Source organism: Maylandia zebra, linkage group LG13 (assembly GCF_041146795.1).
Source record: "Maylandia zebra isolate NMK-2024a linkage group LG13, Mzebra_GT3a, whole genome shotgun sequence".
Taxonomy (NCBI): domain Eukaryota; kingdom Metazoa; phylum Chordata; class Actinopteri; order Cichliformes; family Cichlidae; genus Maylandia; species Maylandia zebra.
The window spans coordinates 23,677,466-23,699,924 of record NC_135179.1 but is presented as its reverse complement, the minus strand read 5'-3'; the positions used below and the strand labels follow the sequence as shown (position 1 = coordinate 23,699,924).

The window sequence follows — 22,459 nt, the reverse complement described above, 5'->3', positions numbered from 1 at the left end:
TGACCTTTCACCAACAAACAATCGCTTTGTGTTTGCCCAAAGGGGAAAATCTCAAAAATGCAGGCAGACACCAAACTGTCAGCAGCCCGCATGCAGCAGTACGTTTACGAGGCTGTTTTGATTTGGCTTATGTCAGAAACAGTGTGTCTGATTTATGACGCTTTGGTAGATCATCAACTACCAAGGCTAACTGCGGTGACCGATAATTGTCGCGCACTTTTCGGCTCTCTGTGCTCTGCAAACTTAATACTTGCTTAGTGACAGTCCAACAAGTTCAAGCTCGGGTATGAGGAAGAATGGCGCCTCGATGATCCTTGAGTCAGATTGAGACAGTTTATCAGCTAGAGATGAACCTGAACAGGTCTTCTAACCCGTGAATGCGCTGAGAAAAAAACCCATGTTGACTATCATATATTCTTTTTTGAGCTGTTTTATGTCAAAATAATACAGTTTGGTACTGAATTGTGCAATGTTGATAGAAAGCCTAAACGTAATAAGTAATGTGTTTAGCATGATTGTGAATTTTATTACTACTATTACACTGTGATCAGATTAATGTGGGCAATAAAGCTGCTAATGATAAAAGTTGTTAAGCAATGCTAGTACACCACACACTCAAATGTAAGATAAAGCTAGAGGAAATGACGTCTGCAAACTAGACACAAGATATAAAAATTGCTTTGCTACACTCTAATCATGTGTTATTTCATTGTCTGGTGTAGCTGAATGACTACCACCGTAAACCTCTATTAATATTTACTCTTACACAACTATCTCAGTGTCAAAATGCTATATTGCAGTAAAAGGACTGTTTTTAAAAGCTTGTTAATCTAAAAGTCTGATTAAAATTAGCAAAATATGAGTTAAGCATCAAAAGCAAAGGACAAGTACTTGATATGAATGTCAACACTGATAGCTATGCTGTATTATCAGTTATATTTCTGGATTTCATTGATGATGATGCTGCATTAAGGTGTCATAAGTAGGTGGAGTTCATTTCAAGTAGGTTATATTGTTGTAAAACAATGTTAGACAACTACTGAACAGGTTACCATATGTAGAATATTCATCTGCTAGGTAACAAATAACTAATAATGTAGTAAATGAAGAGTGCAAATATGAGAGTATATATTAAGTTGCACCTATCCATAAGAATTTATCTAACTGAGAATGGCAGTGGGTGCTGGAGCTTGTCCCAGATTACCAGTACACGTTACCAGTCCACCACAATGCTTAGCTAGTATTCTATTATTAGGCTCCATTAAATGTAAGTACTCAAATTACTAGAACTCTAATCACTAACGCAGCCTGAGTAAATGTGTTTTACTTTCCAATTATTTTTTAATAAAAATAATATTTTAAGAATTAAAGCAGTTGTATAGCGTTCATTTTGTAATGCAGCATTTTGTAATGCAGCATTTTGTAATAAGCGGAAGTTTGGGGGGGGGGGGGGTTCAAAATAAGGGAGAAGTCGTCCTATTTAAACAAAATCGAAACAGTAAGAATCGGAAGCGTGACTTTGTTTTGGAGAAGCCGTCAGTAAAAGCTGAAGCGTTTCAAAAGAGGCTTAACCAGCGTAAGAGAGAAGGAGGAAGTCACCTTTGGAAGTTGGGCACAGCGCACCGGTTATACCTGTCAGTCAGAGCTGAGCCCGTGCTTTCAAGAACATGGCAACAACTGCTGCAGACGGAAACTTAAAACCATACTTGAGAAAGAATGGAGTGAAACGCGAACATATCGGGAAAAACGGCTATCATAACCACAAGGAGGTATGTCTGTCTGCCTGTCAGCGCAGTGTATTTATGAAGATAATTTGTTTTATTTCGTGCGCTCTATGCGTGACTGCCGGCTTTACAGCAGTGGCAAGAATTTTAACACAATAAAAATAACACAGGAAGTTTGCTTTTATTTTGAGCTCTTCTTCGCTAAACAAGACAAATATGACGTCGGCATGTTTTGTAAGTGTTCACCTACTTTAAAAAAAAAAGTATCACACCACTACGAAAGTTAGGCAACACCCACAACTGCAACAGCATAACTGTGTCGTTACAACTGTAATATGCCATACGAGTTTTATAATGTGCCAGTGCTTAGTTTACAATCGATTTAAACTGTAAAATATCGACAGCAGGATGATGAGTGCTGTTTAGTTCCCCTGCATATAAAAATGGACAATGTAAAGAGCAATAATAATGCAATACCCCGCCCTGAAACCTTGTGTAGGATGCTGGTTGGTGAGTCGCTGGTGAGTGAGATGTAGCTGATTTATCTGAGCCAACTACATGAAGGTTCAAGCAATGTCCATATTGTTTAATAGTTGAATAATTGAAAACGTGGACAGTCTTAACTGCCTTACAAGTTAAGTTTGTATAACCCTACATACAAACAATCTATGTCGTAGCATAGTTTGCTAAATTGACAGTATACAGTATACAAGCTATGGCTTAGCATCATTTTTGTGGTTGCTAGTTTTTTTGTAGCTATTTCCAGTACTACCTACTGTTGAGTCACTGTCTTAAGGGTTCTTCGCACTCCTGAAAATGTTTCTGTTAAAATGTCATAAAAGAATTTAAAAAATGTCTTTAGCTTGACATAACCTGCCTGAAGATAAATATCTTAGTGGGTTAGCTGTCGGCCATATTGCTTCAACAAGGCCTCCATGCTGGTTTTACAACGTAAAACAAGACTTTCTGGTTGCCTTGTGCCCTTCAAAAACCCCAATGACACACATGCAACCACTATGCTTGTTCTAGTTTGTTATTAAGAATGCTAGTTTATGCATTTAATACTTCTAGGCTGGAGGACTCTAGGCTATGTTCACACTGCAGGCGAAAGCGCGTCAAATCCGATTTTTTTTTTGACCCTATGTGACCCACATCCGATCGTGGTATGACAGTGTGAATGGTACAAATTTTCAAATCCGATCTGGGTCACTTTCGTATGTGGTACTGAATCCGATACATATCCGATGTTTTAGAAAGCGACTGCTGTTTGAACGGTCATGTCGCCTTAAATCCGTCTTTTACGTCACTGACACGAGACAGACGCCAATTATAATGTTATTTACATTATTATGTAAATAGTCTTTATATTAAGGGCCATCAGTCAAACAATATTGTTTGCTCTGGGTCTAAACAGAGCGCGTGAGTGACGTCTTCTTTTGCGCATGCGGGCCGCTTTGAGCGTTCACACTAGCGCGCGTTTGCTGTCATATTTTGTTTGTAGTGTGAACAAGCAGACAAGAAAATCGGATTTGATCAAAAAAATCGGAATTGACCATTGAGACCTGCAGTGTGAACGTAGCCTAATTCGTTATTATGTACAGCAGGATGTCCAAAAAGCAAGATTACTGTCAGGAACTACAAAGAGAGAGCATACTTCACCTATACTGGCTTATCTTTGTTGGCTTCCTGTTAAATCCAGAATCCTTCTCATCACGTACATACATCTTGATTAATCACGTGCCATCTTATCTTAATGACCTTATTGTGTCAACCCAACAGAGCACTTAGTTCTCAGACTGCAGGTTTATTTGTGGTTCCTAGAGTATTTATTTAAAACTAGAATGGGAGGAGCAGCCTTTAGATTTCAGGCCCCTCTTCTGTGGAACCCGAGACAGGAGACAGACGACATCTCTACTTTTAAGATTAGGCTTAAAACTTTCCTTTTTGGTAAAGCTTATAGAGCTGGATCAGTTGAACCTGACTTCCCATGTAGTTACACTGCAATAGGTCTAGGATGATGGAGGATTCTCATCATGCACTGATGTGCACAGTGTTTCTTTTTCATTCACCTTTTATACCCATGCATGCATTTATTATTATTATTCTCTGGCTCTCTTCCACAGCGTGTCTTTTTCCTGTCTTCTTCCCCTCACCCTCAACTCCCCTGACCAGTTGGGGATGCGGGACAACTGGTGTTGTGAATTGGCACTATATAAATAAAATTGAATTGAATTAAATACAAACACAAAGTGAAGGAGAAGTAATCCTTCTTCTTCCAGCTGCTCCCTTTAGGGGTCTCATCAGGCCTCAGCCCTCCTCCTTCACTACATCTATAAACCTCCTTTGTGGTCTTCCTCCTTTCCTCCTGCCTGCAGCTCCATATTCAATGTGGAGCTGCCAATTCCATATTATTTGTCCAGTGTTTCTACTGTCTCTAATCTGCACAAGTCCAAACCATCTCAACCTTGCCTCTCATGTCCAAACTGCTCAGCCTGAGCTGCCTCCCGGATATACTCACTTCTAATATTGTCCATTGAAAATCAATGAAAATCCCAACATCTTCAGCGCTGCCACCTCCAGCTCGGTGTCCTGTCTTTTTGTTAATGCAACCATCTCCAAACCATACATCACAGGAGTTTTCACTACTATCTTGTAAACCTTTCCTTTAACTCATGCTGCTGTCTTCCTGCACAAAGGCAGCACAAGTACTTCAATATGCACATATCTCACTAATATGCAAATATATGTAATGAGGCATAATCAAATTTTCTACTAAATACCTCTGGTATGACGTATGTATGGCATTGCTTTCTTCTTTCACGATTTTGCTGACAAACATGTCCACAGAGTAAAGCAGCATTAAATTGGTAAACAGTACTTAGACCAAAGTTATTAAACCAAAATGTATAAACTGAATATTATCTATTTAAAATGTATTCTTCATAACAAAACATTTACAATATTTATCCTTGTGATTCCAGTTTTAGGCATAGATTCGACAGTCAGTTGCCAGAACTCTTTTTGTGAAGGAAAAACCTATTACATGTAGTATATAATATTATAACAAATTCAACATTTCCAGAAAAATGTATTTTTGTCCAGTTATCATTTCTGTGGATGATCTTGTAGGGGTTTCTTTTGTAATAATAGGCCTAGTCTACATGTTACTGAAGACTAGGCCACAGTCTCTCTATTTTTCAGGTTAATTGGCACGTTAACTACAAACCCTTTATTTGAACTCAAAGTGTGTGTCTGTGTTCTTGTGTAGAATGTAAGACAGCTTATGTGGGCTTTTTGTTGTATAGAAAAACGGCCAGGGGACCGACGTTGCCTCCAGATGCCACAAGTATGAGCCTTTTGAGCAGGCTCCCATGTATGTTGCCGTGCTAACATACCTGGGCTTTGGCATTGTCACCCTGTTTGGCTACCTCAGAGACTTCCTCAGAGCTGTGGGTTTGGAGAAGTGCAACATTGCCCAGGAAAGAGAGAAACAGAAGGTAGGTTACACATGCAAATAGTACAAACAGGCATATTGTAGGGTCTCACACAAAATGCAGACACAAATACCCATGCAGACAGTTGGAGTAGAGTAACATGCATGTGGTGTCAGTACGTTTTGTTTTCCTCTAATTATGTCAATTTTTTCCTTAAGCTCTCCCTCTGTTTTCATCCTCTGTGTTCCTCTACACTATAACGTTGCCATGAGTGAGGCAGGACACCGCAGAGAATATCTGTTGAAGATCTAATTAAATCTCAGAGGATTCAAGCGCCTTCTTTGTTACTGTGCTTCAGATTTTAGATAAGGCCTTGGCATTGCCATAGTAGCCTTTGTGTTGCCACAGATTTGATTTTCCAAATCCAGAAATTAGAGTTAGGATGTTTGTTGTTGTCAGATTTGTTTTTGTCTAGGCCTTATTAAAAAGGTAAAAGCCTTTAAGAAAAATCTGAAGCAGTACCCTGTCCTTATTTCTGTGACTATTTCTTTAGTCAGAAACCTAAAAAGAAATAACCAGTGAGTTCTGCCCTGTTTTTGGACAGGAGTCACTTTATGATATGGCATATGGGCATACCGTAAAGACTAAGTCTCACATAATCTTGAAAATACTCAAACATTGGATATTGGATCAATGAAGATTTCTTGGACTAGAATGAAAACATAAAAACACAAAAATGCTAGATCTAGTACCAGTTATTAAATGAATCCTGCTTATGCTTTTCCTCCTTAGGATTTTGTCCCACTTTATCAAGATTTTGAGAACTTTTACACTCGAAACCTGTACATGAGGGTACGAGACAACTGGAACCGCCCCATATGCAGCCTACCAGGACCTGTCTTTGACCTGATGGAAAGGGTATCTGATGACTACAACTGGACATTCAGGTACTGCAATCGATTGATCTATGATAGACATACTGTAAATAGCATAAACAGTATCATGGAGGAGGTGAGTCATTACGATCACTCACAGATAAGGTGAAAAACATTGTGTCCTGTTAAAAGCACATGTCGAGGTCTGAGATACATGGACAGGTGTGAAGAACTGAGTTAGTCTAGTAAGGGCCAAATTGTTATGGCCAGTCGACTGGGTTGGAGCACCTCCAAAACGACAAGGCTTGTGAGCTGACCCCACTGGGTTTTGGGTAATTTGCTGGAAAAAATCTGAAAGGATGTGGTGCATCCTAGCTCCAGATACCACAGGGCATCCGCCAAGGTCTCGTAGAGTCCATAGCTCAGTGGGGTGGACCTTTTTTGGGCAGCACACAAAAGGCTAATAGCATGCTGGCTTAAAGTGTTTTGGCTTATCAGTGTATACCGCTCACCTTAAAAATGCTTAAAACTCGCCAGACAGTCTTTTTGCACAAAATCATCTCTCTTCTGAGGGTAAAGAGTGGACATCCCAGATTTAACTAGCTTGGTAACCTCTATAAGCTGTTTGCAAAGGTGGAAACATGGTTATTTGTCATCAGTAAAGATATGCCACTCCAAAGAATCTGGGTCATAGTTGATATTCCTCTTTGCTACAGAACAGGGTTGGAGAAATATAGTATGGAAAAGAGTATGAAGGGAGCCACAGGGTAGAAATATGACATTATGAGTGTGACGTAAACGTGGATTACATATTTAAACATGTTTAATGTGACTGGAAAAAGTAGAGACGTGGTACTGTGGTGCATAGTTTTGATTGGTTTCGTAGCGGTATAAAGGGGTACGTGAAGTTTGAAAAGAAGTAGGTCAGATGACAAAAAGGAAAAATTCTTTTTAGATAGTTTTAGATTCAGATTACCTCTGATAGGGATGCGCACTCTTGAACTCGTGTGATGTTTACCTGAACTTGCTTTAGTGCCTGAAATGATTACAACAGTTCCCAGTGTACACACACAATCCTACATTTTATAGTGAAGCATAATCTCTTAATTAACACTAAAATGTTCTTTGTACAATACATAACTACTACTGCTTGTGGATCCAGTCAGTGCCACTGTTGTCTTCAAAACATGTTTTATAATTCTATTTCCCATTAGCAGACTCCTATCAATAGAATAAGTGGAGTTTTTGATTAGCAAATAACATATTTAATTGAATATGCTATTTAAAAATTTGATATGTAATGAATTCACTGGGCATGTGTATGAATCAGGAAAAAACAGACAAACTAATTGAGTCCTGATGTTTGTGTAATTGCAGGTTTACCGGGAAGACAATACACAATGTTATCAATATGGGCTCGTACAACTACCTTGGCTTTGCTGAGAACAATGCTGATTTCCTGAAAACTGTGGCAGACAAAGTGCGCCAGTATGGGGTTGGGGTTTGCAGCACAAGACAGGAAATAGGTGAGTTTGTGGTTAAGATTCTGTTGTAAAGATGAAAAAAAAAAAAACTATTGCCACATTGCTTTGTGTCACTTCTCTCTGTGAGCTGGTTTGTGGCAGTTGATTTGATTTAGGGAGGAAAAAAGTCCACCATACAACAAAAACATAACAGCTATATGGTAGTGTTTATTATCCTTACATATCTTATATGTGCCTCTATTTAAAAAAGCTATCTGTCAGGCCTTGTTGACGCTGAATGGTCAGAGTATCAAACTGAAAATGAAACTTGTCACCGTCATTTTTTAGGTTTCCTGCATACGGCGTGCACATTTAAATATCTGCCAGTGGCTTCAGTGTTGTATGAATTATTCACCTTTTGCTAAATTATATAGCATTTGGGCATATGTTGAGATCATTATATATCGGTCCAAAGTGAGAAGCTGGGGGGCTACAGTCTTGTGGAACCTAACATTGTAAAGCACTCTTGACATTAAAAACCTATATGTACATGCATGCAAAGGAACTGTTATAACAGCAAGGATCAGAAAGTAAATGGGATCTGTGGCTTCTGATGAAAGTCCTTTGAACTTCATTCTGGATTTGATGGTATTTAAGTGTCTATGTGGATGTAACATTCTAGAATTGCAATGGTGCGGCGAGGAAATCGAATGATTGGCCATCAATTGGGTGTTTCTTCACCAAAGCCCCGCTGATACACTTTACAGAGCTTGAGGAACAGGCGACGCAGAAAAGTGTTTCTCTCTCTCACAAAGCAAACCTCTCAGCGAGGTTTGCGTTGTGACACTTCAGAGACCAATGTGCTATTTCTGCAGAGAGCAGGCTAGCAGTAGGTTAGCTGACATGCAAGTTCAGATCAAGCGGAGTCACTGAGCGTTGCAGGATACCAGCTATTTGACAAGAGGAGAGAAAATCAGAGGAACTTAAGGACATGTGATTGTTAGTTATGCGTATGTTTGGCAGAGCAAGTATGACTACAAGCTGAAGCCCCCCCCCACACACACACACACACACACACACACATGGATGGTGTGGAGTGTGCACATGCACACTTCACACCATCTATTATTCATCTATGTGATTTATTTATATGTTTATTTCCCTTTCAAAATTCAACTGTTTTAGCCTGGGTTTCTAATGCGTGTTTTAGCTGGCTCACCGGGAAGCTTAAGAAATAACAAGCGTTCTTCCCATGAGACATTATTGTGCATAAATTATTAAAGATCCCAGCGTCTCTGTTGCACTAGTGATGCACACACAGCAGTTTTTACTGTTGACATGTGGAAAATCTTCAAAGTCAAATTGTCAGCATTGCTTTTGACTGAATTGTCAGCAATTTAGAAAAAATACAAAAAATGTAATTAAAAAAACATTTAGACATGTAATTCTTTTTTTTTCTATTTCACTCTTGTCAGTCATTGACATCATTAATTTAATTTCATCTCATCTCGCCTCTCACCTTTTCCAATATTAAATCATCTTAGAAAATGCAGTTAAACACTTAGGTCAACTTCCAGTTCCGAACATCTAAATAAAAATGACTCACAATATGGTTTGAGCCCACACAGGGAGTGTTTTTCTTTTTTTTATTATCAATAAGGCATTTTGAACTACACACAAAGTGCACTGAAAGCACACCCTGTGAATAAACACCCATGTCAAACATTCATAGAGTTACCTTAATGGGTAGCTTATTGGCACTGCTTTTCCTGTAATCATTAATAGATAATAATGTCAAACATTCAGATGCATAAAAATATACTGGGTACAGCTATCAAACACAAGGTAGTAAAATTCTGGTATTAGTATACTAGTGCAATAGGGCTGTTGTGCCTTTTTATATATTAAAACATGCTACACTAACTTTATAATGGTTCGCTGACTCAAGGTTTGTGTCAGAAATGATTAACCTTTGTTATTCTGTCTCTTTTCTTGTCCTTAAAAATTCCTCGGTCATATAGTTCCCAATAAAAGGAACAGATTTAACTATGAGAACTATCAGATTTGCATGCACAGTCTTCACTGTGGCTGCCCTTCTCATCAACCAGCCTTGATAGCACAAAGGTGACCATGGTAACTCAGAGGAACAGTGACCAATTTTTAAAAGGTGTGTAGGTTTTATTTTAAGCAAAGTGATCAGGCTCCGTCCTGACTGTCTTATCTGTAGAGTATCGGGACCTAGAGTGGCCTTCTGAGGTTAACATATCAATAAGAAGGCATGGCACGCTTAAAAAGCCACAGCTCAGTAAAATGTTGTATTAAGAGAGCAAATGTCAATGCAGCCTGATTTAAAAAAAAAAAAAGAAGAAGAAGAAGACGCTGCACATGCCGGCAGGGCCTGTGAGCCTGAGCGGTCGAGGAAATGTATGAATCGATTTTGGCGTAAGGCCTGATGGAAAGCAGTGAATAGGAATCGCCATAAAGACAGAACTGCTTCTCTGCGTTATGTTTTTTTTATACACATAACTCAATAACCATTTCTCCAGTCCTTCCTGAACCATCCTGGCTGTTTGAAGCTCGCTCTCTGTGGTTACTGACTGATATTGATTAGTGTCCCACGTGTGTGCAATTAATGCCCCGTTTTTTAAATGTTAATGCAGTAGTGATATATTGTATTATATAAGCACTCATTAGAAAGTTGCTTTACAAAGTAGCTTTAATTCAGTGTGCAATACCTGGTAACTACAATGTAGTATTACAGTAAACACAGATGCACTGAAATGTTGTAATGTTTTTGTGCCGTACAGAATACAACATCATCCCTGCAGAGATAAAATACAGTGTACGTGCACCTTTTATTGCCCACTTCTCCCCCCATAGCTCACAATTATAACAGCAATTCTTCTGTTTATCAGATAAGCACAAGGGCAGGTACCTGAAAATCCCACTTTATTGTACAAAATTGAAAAAATGCCACATCAGGTGACAGATTGCAATCTGATCAATTTTCCAAATGAATTCTGGTCTCCACCTGTCACATAGGGTTATCACCACCTGAGCTGGCTCAGTCCTAAAATGTACAACAGAACCATTTCAGTCCTCGCTAGACCTCCCTTAATATTACTGGGATGAAATACGGCAGTTGAACTAAATTACAAATTTACCCCATCTTGGATCTTTATAAATCTCCTCAGATCCCCAGACAGCAAGAGCCGCTGATGCTGATCCAGGCGTTTGCTTCTGGGTCTCTTACTTTTTTATCAGGAGACATTCATCTCTGACAAACCTTGTGATTGGGTGACAAAGACCGGCAAAGCCTAGAGACTAAAGGATTACCAGATGTGCCAACAGGTACAGTGATGTTGTCGGGGTGAGTCATCTTTTTCTGATTTCTATCATATAGGCAACCTGAGCATCCATGAAGAGCTAGAACAACTTGTGGCCAATTTCCTTGGAGTCGAGTCCGCTATGACTTATGGGATGGGTTTCGCCACCAACTCAATGAATATTCCAGCACTTGTGGGCAGGGTATGTGAGATTTTATACACTCAGCATTATACAGAACATCTTTGCAAGTGTAATTTTCACAATGCAGCAGATATCAGTCTGGATTTTTTCTCTTCTGTGGTATTGTCTCAATTAATGAACAGTCAAATAAACTTAACTGCAAACAGTCTGACCCACAGCTGCTAATTAAAATCATAATTACACAAAACAGTAGCCAGAAGGATGAGGATCTGGGCATGCATAGCTGCTTTCAGTCAGATATACAAGGAAGGGCAGTTTTTGTTAAGAGCACTCCTCAAGGGTGGGATTACCCATCCTCTGGCCTCTCGGTGCACCAGAGTGGCTGATGCAGAGGCCTGTGGGTTACCAGGGGCAACACACAGCATGAATATCTGTGATTGGACTGGACAGGAGGAAGAGGAGGTTGACTGTTTAAGTGATGAGAACAGGGTCGTTTATGCAGCTCAAGAGGTGTAGCAGCCCCTTAGGCTGCAGCCCCCCGCAGTAACCCTGCAGAGGCTGGAGGTCAACCCTCACTGCCAGCTCTATCCTACAGGGACAGGCTGTGCCAGGACAGGCCTTGCTGTGCAGGCAGAACAACATTAGAGTGACAGCTGCTGGTAGACCAGGGAGCAGGCTGGCTGGACCCGAGGCCAAACCAAGCAGATCTGTCACTGAGACAGTGTCAACATAGCCTCTACAAGACTCATTCAGACTAATGAAGTCAAATGCTTAGAGCTTGTGCCGTATATATATGCTAATGCACCAGAGAGGTTTTCAGTGGAACAACTGAATTAATTTGCATACTGATTTTTTATAAGGAACATGGAGTACTGTGCTGTCGGTTATGAAAATTGCAATGCGTCTGTGGGTCAGAACTTCAGACATCAAAGAAGTAAAAAACTGCTAACATGCAGTACATACAACTTATTTTGCACAGAGAACCAGACCTGATTATGATTGAGGCCTGGATTAAGGGGCAGGTGAAGAGGTGTGAACTACCTTTATTTAGCCACACATTCTTCAGTTAGAAAGAAAAGATCAACAGATCAAGTTTTACCTTTTTATCTGTAATGAAAAATTTATGTCATATACCCCATTTAATGTGTTTGCAGAGGCATTTTGAGCATTAGATTAGAAATTTTTGATTCAGCATTGCAGTAGCAAAACAATTGACTATTACCCCAAAAGCACAAAGCATACCTTGTGAAATTTAAATAAAGTCTTTTCTCTTTGCTGTTCTCCAGGGTTGTTTGATACTAAGCGATGAGCTCAATCACACTTCTCTCATCTTGGGAGCCAGACTGTCAGGAGCAACCATCCGAGTGTTCAAACATAACAGTGAGTCCAATCACCTAGTACATAAATAGTCCATGCATCATAGTACAAAACAACACCTTTTTTATTATTATTATTCTTACGTTTAACCTTTTTGTGCCTTTTTGTCATCAAACTGACTCTTGAGAAAGTTTCAGTTACTGTTTGCAGCCACTTCTGCTCACAGTATCGGGTGTTTTCTTCACCTAATTGTATACTGGTGCTGCTGTGAGAAGCAAGTTCCTGTTCTTTTGTGTGGTACAGGATTTACCTTAGGAAAGACCTACATTCTGTGTTTAATGCAATAGGTTTGGTTTGAAATCATGCTTATGTTTTATTCAGCAGCAGCAGCAGCAGCCGTGAAGCAATAGTGAAGTTGGTTGGGGGGGGTTGAGGTTTTTTTTTTAAACAAAACATCATCTTTACTTAAACTTTTTGTTCTCTGGTATATTGTCAAGAGGAAAAATATCAAGCGTGGATGGTACAACATCCATTGCTCGCATTAGATACATCCCTGTCCTTTCAGCAGACAGCACAAATGAGCCAGTCCTCTGGCAGCAAATTTTTCCTGACAGGTACAAGCAGAGTCAGTTATGGGTCCTCAAAGCAGATCCCAGAGGCCTGTCTAAAGGCAAAGAGCCCTCAGGCACCTGAGCTGCTGACCCCTCCTTGCCACTAATCCTCCTGCGCTAGGCACTCAGAAACTCTTTTATTTCTAATATTTGCATAGAGGGTTATGCCACAACAAAAGATTTATGAACAACTCCAATGCTTGTATTTTTTTGTAGTGATACTTATTGGTGCAAGCACTCTCTAAAATCTCTCAAGGATTATTTTTAGCAGAGATGGAACTCATACTATGGAGCAGACAAACTGGTTTGTCCAGCAGATTTGTCATACATGTGCGTGAGAATTACCACGTTGTTTAGTTATAATGCACAGACAGTAGTCCTACTCTTTCGAATAATCAAATGTATTTATGTTTTATTTATTAAGCCAGTAGCGTGGTGTGTACCCCGAAGGTGAGAGCACAGATAAGATATCGTGGAATCATTTTATGGATCGAAGCGGAAGATAACCATCCTCAGTCATACAGTATCTCATATCACGCTGTGGCTTATCTTATATCAGTGTTTCACTGTGAAATAATCTTTTGCTCACTCTTGACTGTGCAGACAGAAAGCCACAGTGAATTCCTTTTTTTCATTTCTGCTTTCCTCAGCCGAGACATTGTTCTGCTAAGCCTCGGGAAGGAATTTTAGCAGCGGAGCATCTGTTGCCTCTTAAGTGAACCTGTTTTTGTTTTGAAGTAGGAGCATCAATCATCTATGACAGATTATTAGCCACGACAGCTTTCCTCACTCCTCAGCAGGAAATGGTTGGATTGCAGTCATACTTTGAATAACACACTTTCATAACAACTGGAGCTGTTTAATACTGCCATCTGCTGGTATGCACTAAAGGATCATTAGTATTGTCATAACTGAGTTTTAGTCACCGGGAAATGTTTTTGCCATGTAAATTTTTTGTAACAAAAACAATGCAGATATGCAGATCGCACAGGCTTAGCCACATTTTTAACCTAGTTAGATATCTCAGGTGTTTGTAAGCGTCACAGTGCAAGGGTATTTCCGGTGTGTTGTTTGTGAAAGGTGTCTTTGGCAAATAAAGTAGTGTCTTGTGAAATCCGTGAACTATCTGCCCCAGTGGAAATGATTTCTTCCCACTCTCGGGTTTGCGTTGATGTTCGGTGTTCCGCACAAGCTATAGCACTGGAGTGCTATCCTGTATGCTGTGTCATAACACATATCCAAACTAGGATTGCCGGCATACTTTTTTTTATTGTTAGGGTCTGTCTTCTTTTGCTGTGTCTCTTCCTCTTATTCTCCCTTATGTGATGTTTTGTGTGCACCTATGTCAGACATGCAGAGTCTGGAGAAGATGCTAAAAGAAGCAGTTTGCTCAGGACAGCCTCGGACCCACAGGCCCTGGAAAAAGATTCTCATCGTGGTGGAAGGCATCTACAGGTCAGCCATCATTACACCCCACACACATTATAACATAGCTACTTTCACAGACACATGTCTTGGGTCTCTTGTATCAGTCTTTCTAACTATGAGCTTCCGGGTGGTCTATCGGAGGGTTTTGCACAGCCCGATTTGAGTAGAAATTGTAATTTATAACCTGAGGTGATCCTGTGCTTAGCCGTCCCTGTTATGGTCTCTTTTTCAATCGCTTCCTTTTCTGCGCTCTTGAATAATAGATTGTCTGTGTGTATGCAAGCGTATGGCAGTGCATGGGTGTGTGTGTGCATGTGCATGTGGTCGGGTACCATTTGATTACCGTAGAAAGGAGAAAGGTATTGTCTGCCTCTCCTGCCAGTGAGCTATCCTGAGTCTTAGTGACCCTCTCCATCTGCTCATTAGCTCCAAATCAAGGCCAAATGGAGCCATAGAGATTGACTTGGCTACACCCCCAGCTCCAACTGTTTATCATGGCCATTTTCTGTTCTCCTTTCTTCCCTCTTTTTGCTCTCAGCTGCACTTGCATTTTAGTCCTCCTAAAGTAAAATATGATGCTGTGAAAATTACTTGTTTTATGTCAATTTTTTTTCATCAAAAAAAGAAGAAAGCCTTAAACGTGGCCATCAGCTGGTCTTAATATAATGTAATTAGTCCCACAACAATCCTGGTACTTTGAAAGACAACCTAATTGCACATCCTCAGACTGTCTTTGTCAGACAGTAATGTCTAAGACATGAGAATGAAATGGCGCCTTTCAGCAAAGCACAGAAAGAACTAATGCTCCGTCTATCACCTCCCAGCAACATCAAAAGGCTTGGATAAAGAGTACGCATGCTTTAGCTATAGCCCGAGTCTGCCTTTGATGTCCACATCGGTCCTGGTGAAACCCTGTCTTATGTCATTTGGGCTGCAGACGTTCTCAGCCATAGCAACCAGAGCAGGTCTGGGATTGCTCCAGTCCCCAGCCGTATAATCACTCATGCTGTCTATTTGTAGCCTTAAAAGGTTTGCATCTGAGGGGAGGAAGAAAAGGAAGAAAGGTGGGAGTAAAGTGAAAGAGGCCAGCAGGAAAGATTCTTGGAAGACTGTGGCGTGTGAGATTATATAATATGCATTTGTAGAAGCAGAGATGCTCTGCTGTGGATATGGTTAGTTCAGGGTCAGACTCTTTCCTTTTAAAGTTAATCACTTTAACAATTTGGTTTGTAATTTCTTAAAAGTGTGTGTCCATGTTGATCCCTTTTTACACGTATGCTTTGTGTGTGTGTGCGATTCTCTGCCAATAGCATGGAGGGTTCAGTGGTGCTACTGCCTGAAGTCATCGCTCTGAAGAAGAAATATAAAGCGTACCTGTACCTGGATGAAGCCCACAGCATCGGAGCAGTGGGCCAAACAGGGAGGGGTGTGACCGAGCTGTTTAATGTGAACCCGGCTGATGTGGACGTGATGATGGGGACTTTTACAAAGAGCTTCGGGGCGTCTGGAGGCTATATCGCAGGGAAAAAGGTTACTGCAAGTTTACTCTCATTTGATCAGTGCTTCTCAGTATTCGTGTATTTATGTTACATACAAGGGACCAAGTAAGCAGTCATGGTCCTCAGTGCTGCTTCCCAATGCATATAAGCTTTCCAGGACACTCCAGACTTGACACTTTTCTGACCTTTTTAGGGGTACTGGACAGATAAGACTCTATCGTCAACACGGCAGTGATGTTGTTACATTTATCAGCTTCCCCGGCTTTCTCAAAAGAATACGATCCATCATCGCTGTTTTCATTTCCCTCCACTTCGCCAGTTCATAGCAATCTTGTGAAAGGGAAGAACTGCTGCAGACCTGTTGCTTTACAGAAGAATTAAAAATGGAAAGAACACTCCTTGGACAAAATAGGGTCGTGACAGAATGTTTTAAGAAAATAAGCTGATTGGATTAATCGCACTGAAACAATCCCAACAGCCTTGGGTGAATTAGCATCACAGAAAATCAAATTAATGAGCCGGCTTTTTAAATCCTGACATGGTTTAAATAACCTGACAAGCACTGTGTAACACAATTAACCCTTCTGGCTCCGGAGCAGATTTAAACATCACACAAGAGTATTTTCAAATATTTAGATTTTGAAATGTAAATTTTTATGATGCATGTTATATTCTGCGCCACGGCTGTTTATTAAAAATGTATGGAAGTCAATTATACGCACTCCCTCTCGCTTAGCCCTCACATGTCCCACAAATGTTCCCCAGGCTGCGTCTCTGGGCACTTTTTTTTCCTTTTCTTTTTTTTTTACTCCATTAAATAGTACACTTTGGTACATAACCACACCAGTTTTGTGGCAGTTGATTAGAAAGCAACAACAGAAACGACCATGTTGTTTGAATTAGGTATTCAGAGAGGGACCCTTCCTTCTTTCCCCTTCAGTTTCCCCCAGCCCTGCTCTGCCATAATAAGAAGGTAAAGCTGGCAGAGGGCCAGCCCCTTCTTGTGGCAGGCATCAGAACTGCGCTCCAGATTTAACAGGATGACTTTTAACAAGCATGATAATGTTTGAAGTATGAACACTCTTCCTGGTGTGACAGCTGGCTGCAGTAAAGTCCTAAAGGAAAAAAGGCAGGAAAAGAGAGAGAACCTTTAGATTTGACGTATTTGTTGTTGTGGTGAAATACCCCAAGTCCTACATTAACTGGATTTGGGTTGACCAACAAAAGACTGTGCAGATGTGCTCTGGAAAACAGTCATGTTATAGCTATTTTATGAGGGTACCAAAAATAAATACCCCAATAAATACACCCAGAGTTATTTCTATGTCACTGCAAACTTATATTTAGGAGTCTTTATTCATTAGGCCATCTCTGAAAATGTGGATGAGATTGAAATTAGGTTATTAAATAAATCTGTTGAAGTTCAAGTGGGCTTGCTGTTCTGGAAGCGCCTCTACTCCAGGGCTTTGTGAACACGTATTCCCACATCGGTGCTGTGGCCACCGTGCGGCTGAGGAAACCCTCTGAGCTGTCAGTCTGTGCCCCAAGCATGAGATGAATTTTGGACGTGTCCTCTTAAACGGTTTATCTTGGTTGCACCGTAATCCTGCAGGACCACAAAGCTGTGAAAATCTCCCGCCTTAAACGAAAACAGATGTCAGGTTGTTTCAGGGTTCTTATCCTACATTCAAGCACTTCCCCTGAAATCCTTTCCCCCTCGTGCGCTTGAGGAAGCCGCAGCCACCGCCCAGCAGGGACAGATGGTGGTGAGTGGAAGCGGTGGCCAGACAGCATCTCCGGCTTACGTGTCATCACCCCGCAACCCCGGCTTGCCACCGAGCAGCAGCCCGTCACAGCTCCCCAACCTCAGGCCGCTTACACACATACGCTCTAGGGACCCGTGACCAAATCGGTTTCCTGAAATCCTCCTCTTCTCTTGTCAGCCACTAGCAGAATTAATCTCCTGCTGACATTTAGGAATAATGAGCACGACAGACCTCATTCTGGCTCATTTTGACTTTGGTTCTTTCTCATATTCATGTGTTGGCTTCCCCCACCCCAGAGTGGAGAGCAGGAAAGGATCCAGGACTATTTTACAGTCAGTGCCAAGACAGTCACAGTGACAGAGAAACGACTTGAAGTATTTTAATTGCTTCTCAGGTGTTGATTATACATGAGCTCTCCCTAGTGGTGTTTGAATATACTGCAGGGTCACACAAGAGGTTCAGAACTGTTGCTTTGTTTTCTGTGAATAGTTGTGCAGTTGTGCTTTTTCAGCGTTTGACTCTGTATCCCATGTTGCAGGAACTGGTGGACTACCTGCGGACACATTCTCACAGTGCAGTATACGCCACGGCCATGTCCCCTCCTGCGACTGAGCAGATAATACGTGCAATGAAGTGCATCATGGGAAAAGATGGAAGCACAGAGGGTAAGTATAGCAGCCGTCACACGTTCTTTGCATGTCTGGTTTAAAAAAATTTCTACACCTTTATATAATTTTTATGGAAACAACAGCAAACGGAATCCAGAGGACACCACCGATGTTAACATTAGCAGTGAGACCTGCAGGGAAATGCAAACAGCTGGTCAGAAAATGTGGAAGCAATTACAGGGGTCTGCAGCGGTAAGGAGCAGGGAGACGTGCAGTCCCTGAGCACACGTGACCCTATCGTGGAGGAAATCATTTTCATGTGTGTGTTGTAGAGAACGCTGCTGCTCTGAAAAGTTGCTGCTCTAATGGCATCAGACACGAGGGCAGGGGAAGCGGTCGTTACCAGACCAGACGCGATACCACCGGGGCAATTCTCTCTTGAGTTATTGTAGCTGTGCTCCTGGTAATGGAAGGAGTGCTAACGGGAGTAGCATTAGTGCATCTAGTGCCTAGTAAGTAATGACAGATTACACATTAGAGTTATACCAAATTTACAGTATTTACAGCATGCGCCATGAGGCAAAGCTAGGCAGCCGTGACAAACAAAATGAAACACTTCTGTCATCACTTCAAGGACTAGACCCTGCTGTGTTGCGGTCGAGGTAGATGCTGCAGTTTCTTGCTGAGATGAGTAACTTTTTCATCTGACTCTGAAGCAGACATGCTTTGTATCTGACGTAGTCCAGTGAAATATCTGTTGTGGAAAAAAATTGCCTTGACCTGTCTTATAGATGAGAGGGAAGGCAGTTTTTCTAAACATCAGTCCCAGTGTCCATAGAAAAAAAAGAAACAACAACTTTAAAATCTCACTGTGACAAGAAACCTAACAGAGCCCTTGAATATCTGTGTCATAAGTCTTTATTCCTCTTCCTCCAAGTCCTCCTCTGTCTTCTTCATCTTTTCTCTTTGATGTTGAATTTCACACAAGTCCGACAGACAGCAACGTCCACACGTTCTCGCCTGCTCGTACGATTCCTGTGTCTGGCAGCAGGTTTTTGACCTTCGTGACCTCTACCTTAGCAGAGAGAAACAATTTACAAAATGGGGCCTGGGCTTTTTTGGCAGATGTCCGAATGTTATGCCCCCCCCCCCCCCCCCCCCTTTTCTCTCCCTCTCTCTCCTTCTCCCTCTTCTGAGATAAGGGGATTTAAAGTGCTCTCTTACGTCCCTTTGAAAGAACTGCCAATCTGTTCCCAGGTAATCAGAGGGAAACAGAGCTGTGTTCCAAGGCCGGCCATGCCAAACTCTGCAGCAGCTACAGAGCAAGCGGGCTCCCCAGTGATTCGCATTGTTCGGGAACACAGAGGGTCAGCAGAACAAGCCGCCTTTGCTGCCTGTGATTTATCTTCTAGTGCAGTGAATTTATAGGAAATGCGTGTGATGCTTAAGCATTATTCGTGTTCACTATATGTCACGGCTACATTCACGTGGCAGCCCACAGTCACTAATTCCACGCAAAATCCATCATATCCAATTTGCGAGACCCCCACTCTGGCAACATGCAAGCGCATATACCATGCTGTCAGGCGGACAAAACTGAACCATCTGCTGCTGCAGCTGAGCTGTAATCATGATGGCCCAGATGGAGGTGCAGGACTCAAAATGAGATGGCACTGCACAGGACTCACAGTACATTAGCTACTACTGACAGTTAATGTCCTTCCCTACAGGGCGCGGTACAAATATAGAGGGGAAATTCAGTGAAAAAAGGTGCTTTACTCATGTACATCTGCTGGTGTCCTTGTTTTAATTGGAGGATTGAGACGGATTCGCCAACTGGCAGAGAACACCAAATACTTCAGATCCAGACTGAAGGAGATGGGCTTCATCATCTACGGCAATAATGACTCACCTGTGGTTCCAGTGCTGCTCTACATGCCAGCCAAAGTGGTGTAAGCACACAGAAACACTCATGAAAACACTTTTACAGAGCCAGATGATCACGATGTTCCTTGTTCTTAGCTTCAGTATAGCATCACGTGCGTCTTCTGATCAGCTGTGTCTCCAGAGTTTCCATCAATCATTTGTGCAGTGTTATGATGTCTTTAACCTCTTAAGAGGCAACATCGGGTACTGATTTGGTATAACCCTAGACTCCCACGCTGGTATGTAATCAAGTGTCCTTGATTATATGACAGTCAACATTAATATCTGCACAAATACAAATTCTGCTCAGTTATTGCCTTAATCAGATGGCATCATCATATAGCCTGTGATTTTAGATCGCTCTGCTATCGTGAGTATCAGTGTTAATTGTAATAAAGTTGAAATTTCACAGGTCCCCAAACCTTGTTTCAAAAAAAAAAAAAGATTTTTTTTCCAGAGCCATAATATTTATTCCTATAACAACACTGAAGTCCGTTTATTAGCATTGAACATATTTCTGTAGATACTCATCACCATGTTTATATAAAATATACCGGGTCAGATTCATCAAACCACTTTCAGAACTCGTTTGAAGGTTTTTACCTCTTCAAACTGTCCACGGTAAAGTGCGCCAGAGCAGGTTGGCTTTGTTAAAATGAACAGACTTGCTCTGAGGTCGTCAAAACAATTACTGCACCCTTTTTAATTTATGGTACTTTGCAGAAATTATCACAAGCCTCGCAAACCACACGTCCCGATTGCATATTTAAACATTTGGAAAGGCTAGAAGGAACAGCGTTCCTATGGATTTTACATTTGATGAGGCATAGCACCAAAACATTTCCCATCGTAATGTGACTTGCATGCTCATTTCGGTGAACTCAGAACTCGTAAATATGAGTTACACTGCCGTGTTATGTAGGTGCTGTAACAAATATAATGTGACAACATTATAACTGACTGCATTCAGTCGGAAAAGGAGGACTCAAAAAAAGAAGAAGTAGAAGTAGAAAAAAAGCCCTCCTGTTGCTAAAGTCATTTGTGTGCTTCGTGTTTAACCCGTTTCTCTTTTTTTATGCTGATCAGGGCGTTTGCGCGAGAAATGCTGGCGAGAAAAATCGGCGTAGTTGTGGTCGGCTTTCCAGCAACGCCGATCACAGAGGCCCGAGCTCGCTTCTGTGTATCTGCTGCACACACCCGGGATATGCTGAACCAGGTACAAACACACACGAGCGTTTCCCACTTTGATACTTTGGATATATATGAAACATACATGCTCTGAGACTTTCCATTGTCCTCAGGTGCTCGATTGTATGAATGAGGTGGGAGATCTTCTCTGCCTGAAGTTCTCGCGGCAGAAATATTCCCCTCAGCCCGACCTGTGCGATGAGACAGACTTCGAGCTGGACAGCTGATATGATCTTTGACCCTTTGACTTCACAGTGTCTAAACTGAGCAATCATAAGCACACAGTGAATTCATCAGACAGCAGGAGAAGAGCCAAATATTTGGCAGCTGTTTGGTTTTTTTTTTTGTTTTTTATGTGTGTTAAATCATAATGTTGGACTGTGTATTCGTTCTTTTTTAAAAGACAAATGTTTTGAACTCTTGAAATGCCGTTTCTTTATGAATATATGTATATGTGAAATGAATGCACGAGCATCTTTTGGATTGGTGTAAATCTCAAGATTCTTGAGTTATTTATTCGTGGAAGAAAATCATATGTTGTTTTATTCATTTTCGATGTTAACCTCCTCTGCACTGACATCTGAGGGCATTTTTAAAGATTAAAAGAGGGCTCACTTTTTTGCAGATTTTTTCTAATTACTTATGTCTATATTTAGACGTTGACGGGTTTTTATGGAAGCACTTTTTTGCTTCTCTTAAATTAATATTTGAAGTTTTTTAGAGATGCCAATGGCAGTAATAGTTAGATACTAATACACAATCCTATTTACTTATACTTTAAGAAACTGACAAATCTCCAAACTGCTGTTTCAGTAAATTTTGAGGATTTTTATACCCATTGTTCCCAAATGCTGTGCACGAATGCCTTTCAAATAATAAATTCACCTTCCAGATGGCATGTTTTCTTTTGTTTTTTTCCCAAAGAGTCTTCCCTTTGTAACTTATATCCTGATGCATGAATGTTTACACTACTTGTGGCTGAACAGATCAAGCAAAAGGAAGATTTTGTGTTCCACGGTGAACTGTTTTTATAAAAACGTCCCCAGTGAAACACCACTTTCATCTCCACAGTAAATGATAGCCTTTCTGTAAATAATAGATCATGCAGCAATTACTTCTTTGACATGCAGTTAAATCTCAACAGCCCGCGTG

The 22,459-nt window shown here is 41.0% G+C and overlaps 1 protein-coding gene across 1 annotated transcript; it reads left to right on the top strand.

Moving 5' to 3' along the window:
• The first annotated feature begins 1,519 nt into the window (after positions 1 to 1,519).
• On the top strand, positions 1,520 to 22,205 carry sptlc3 (serine palmitoyltransferase, long chain base subunit 3). Its single transcript, XM_004559769.5, has 12 exons — positions 1,520 to 1,769; positions 5,030 to 5,221; positions 5,951 to 6,105; positions 7,411 to 7,559; positions 10,900 to 11,024; positions 12,251 to 12,344; positions 14,242 to 14,347; positions 15,631 to 15,850; positions 18,124 to 18,250; positions 20,010 to 20,145; positions 21,206 to 21,335; positions 21,421 to 22,205. The coding sequence occupies exons 1-12, from the start codon at positions 1,668 to 1,670 to the stop codon at positions 21,532 to 21,534; spliced, it is 1,650 nt and encodes a 549-aa protein (XP_004559826.1). The 5' UTR covers positions 1,520 to 1,667; the 3' UTR covers positions 21,535 to 22,205.
• Positions 22,206 to 22,459: the final 254 nt, after the last annotated feature.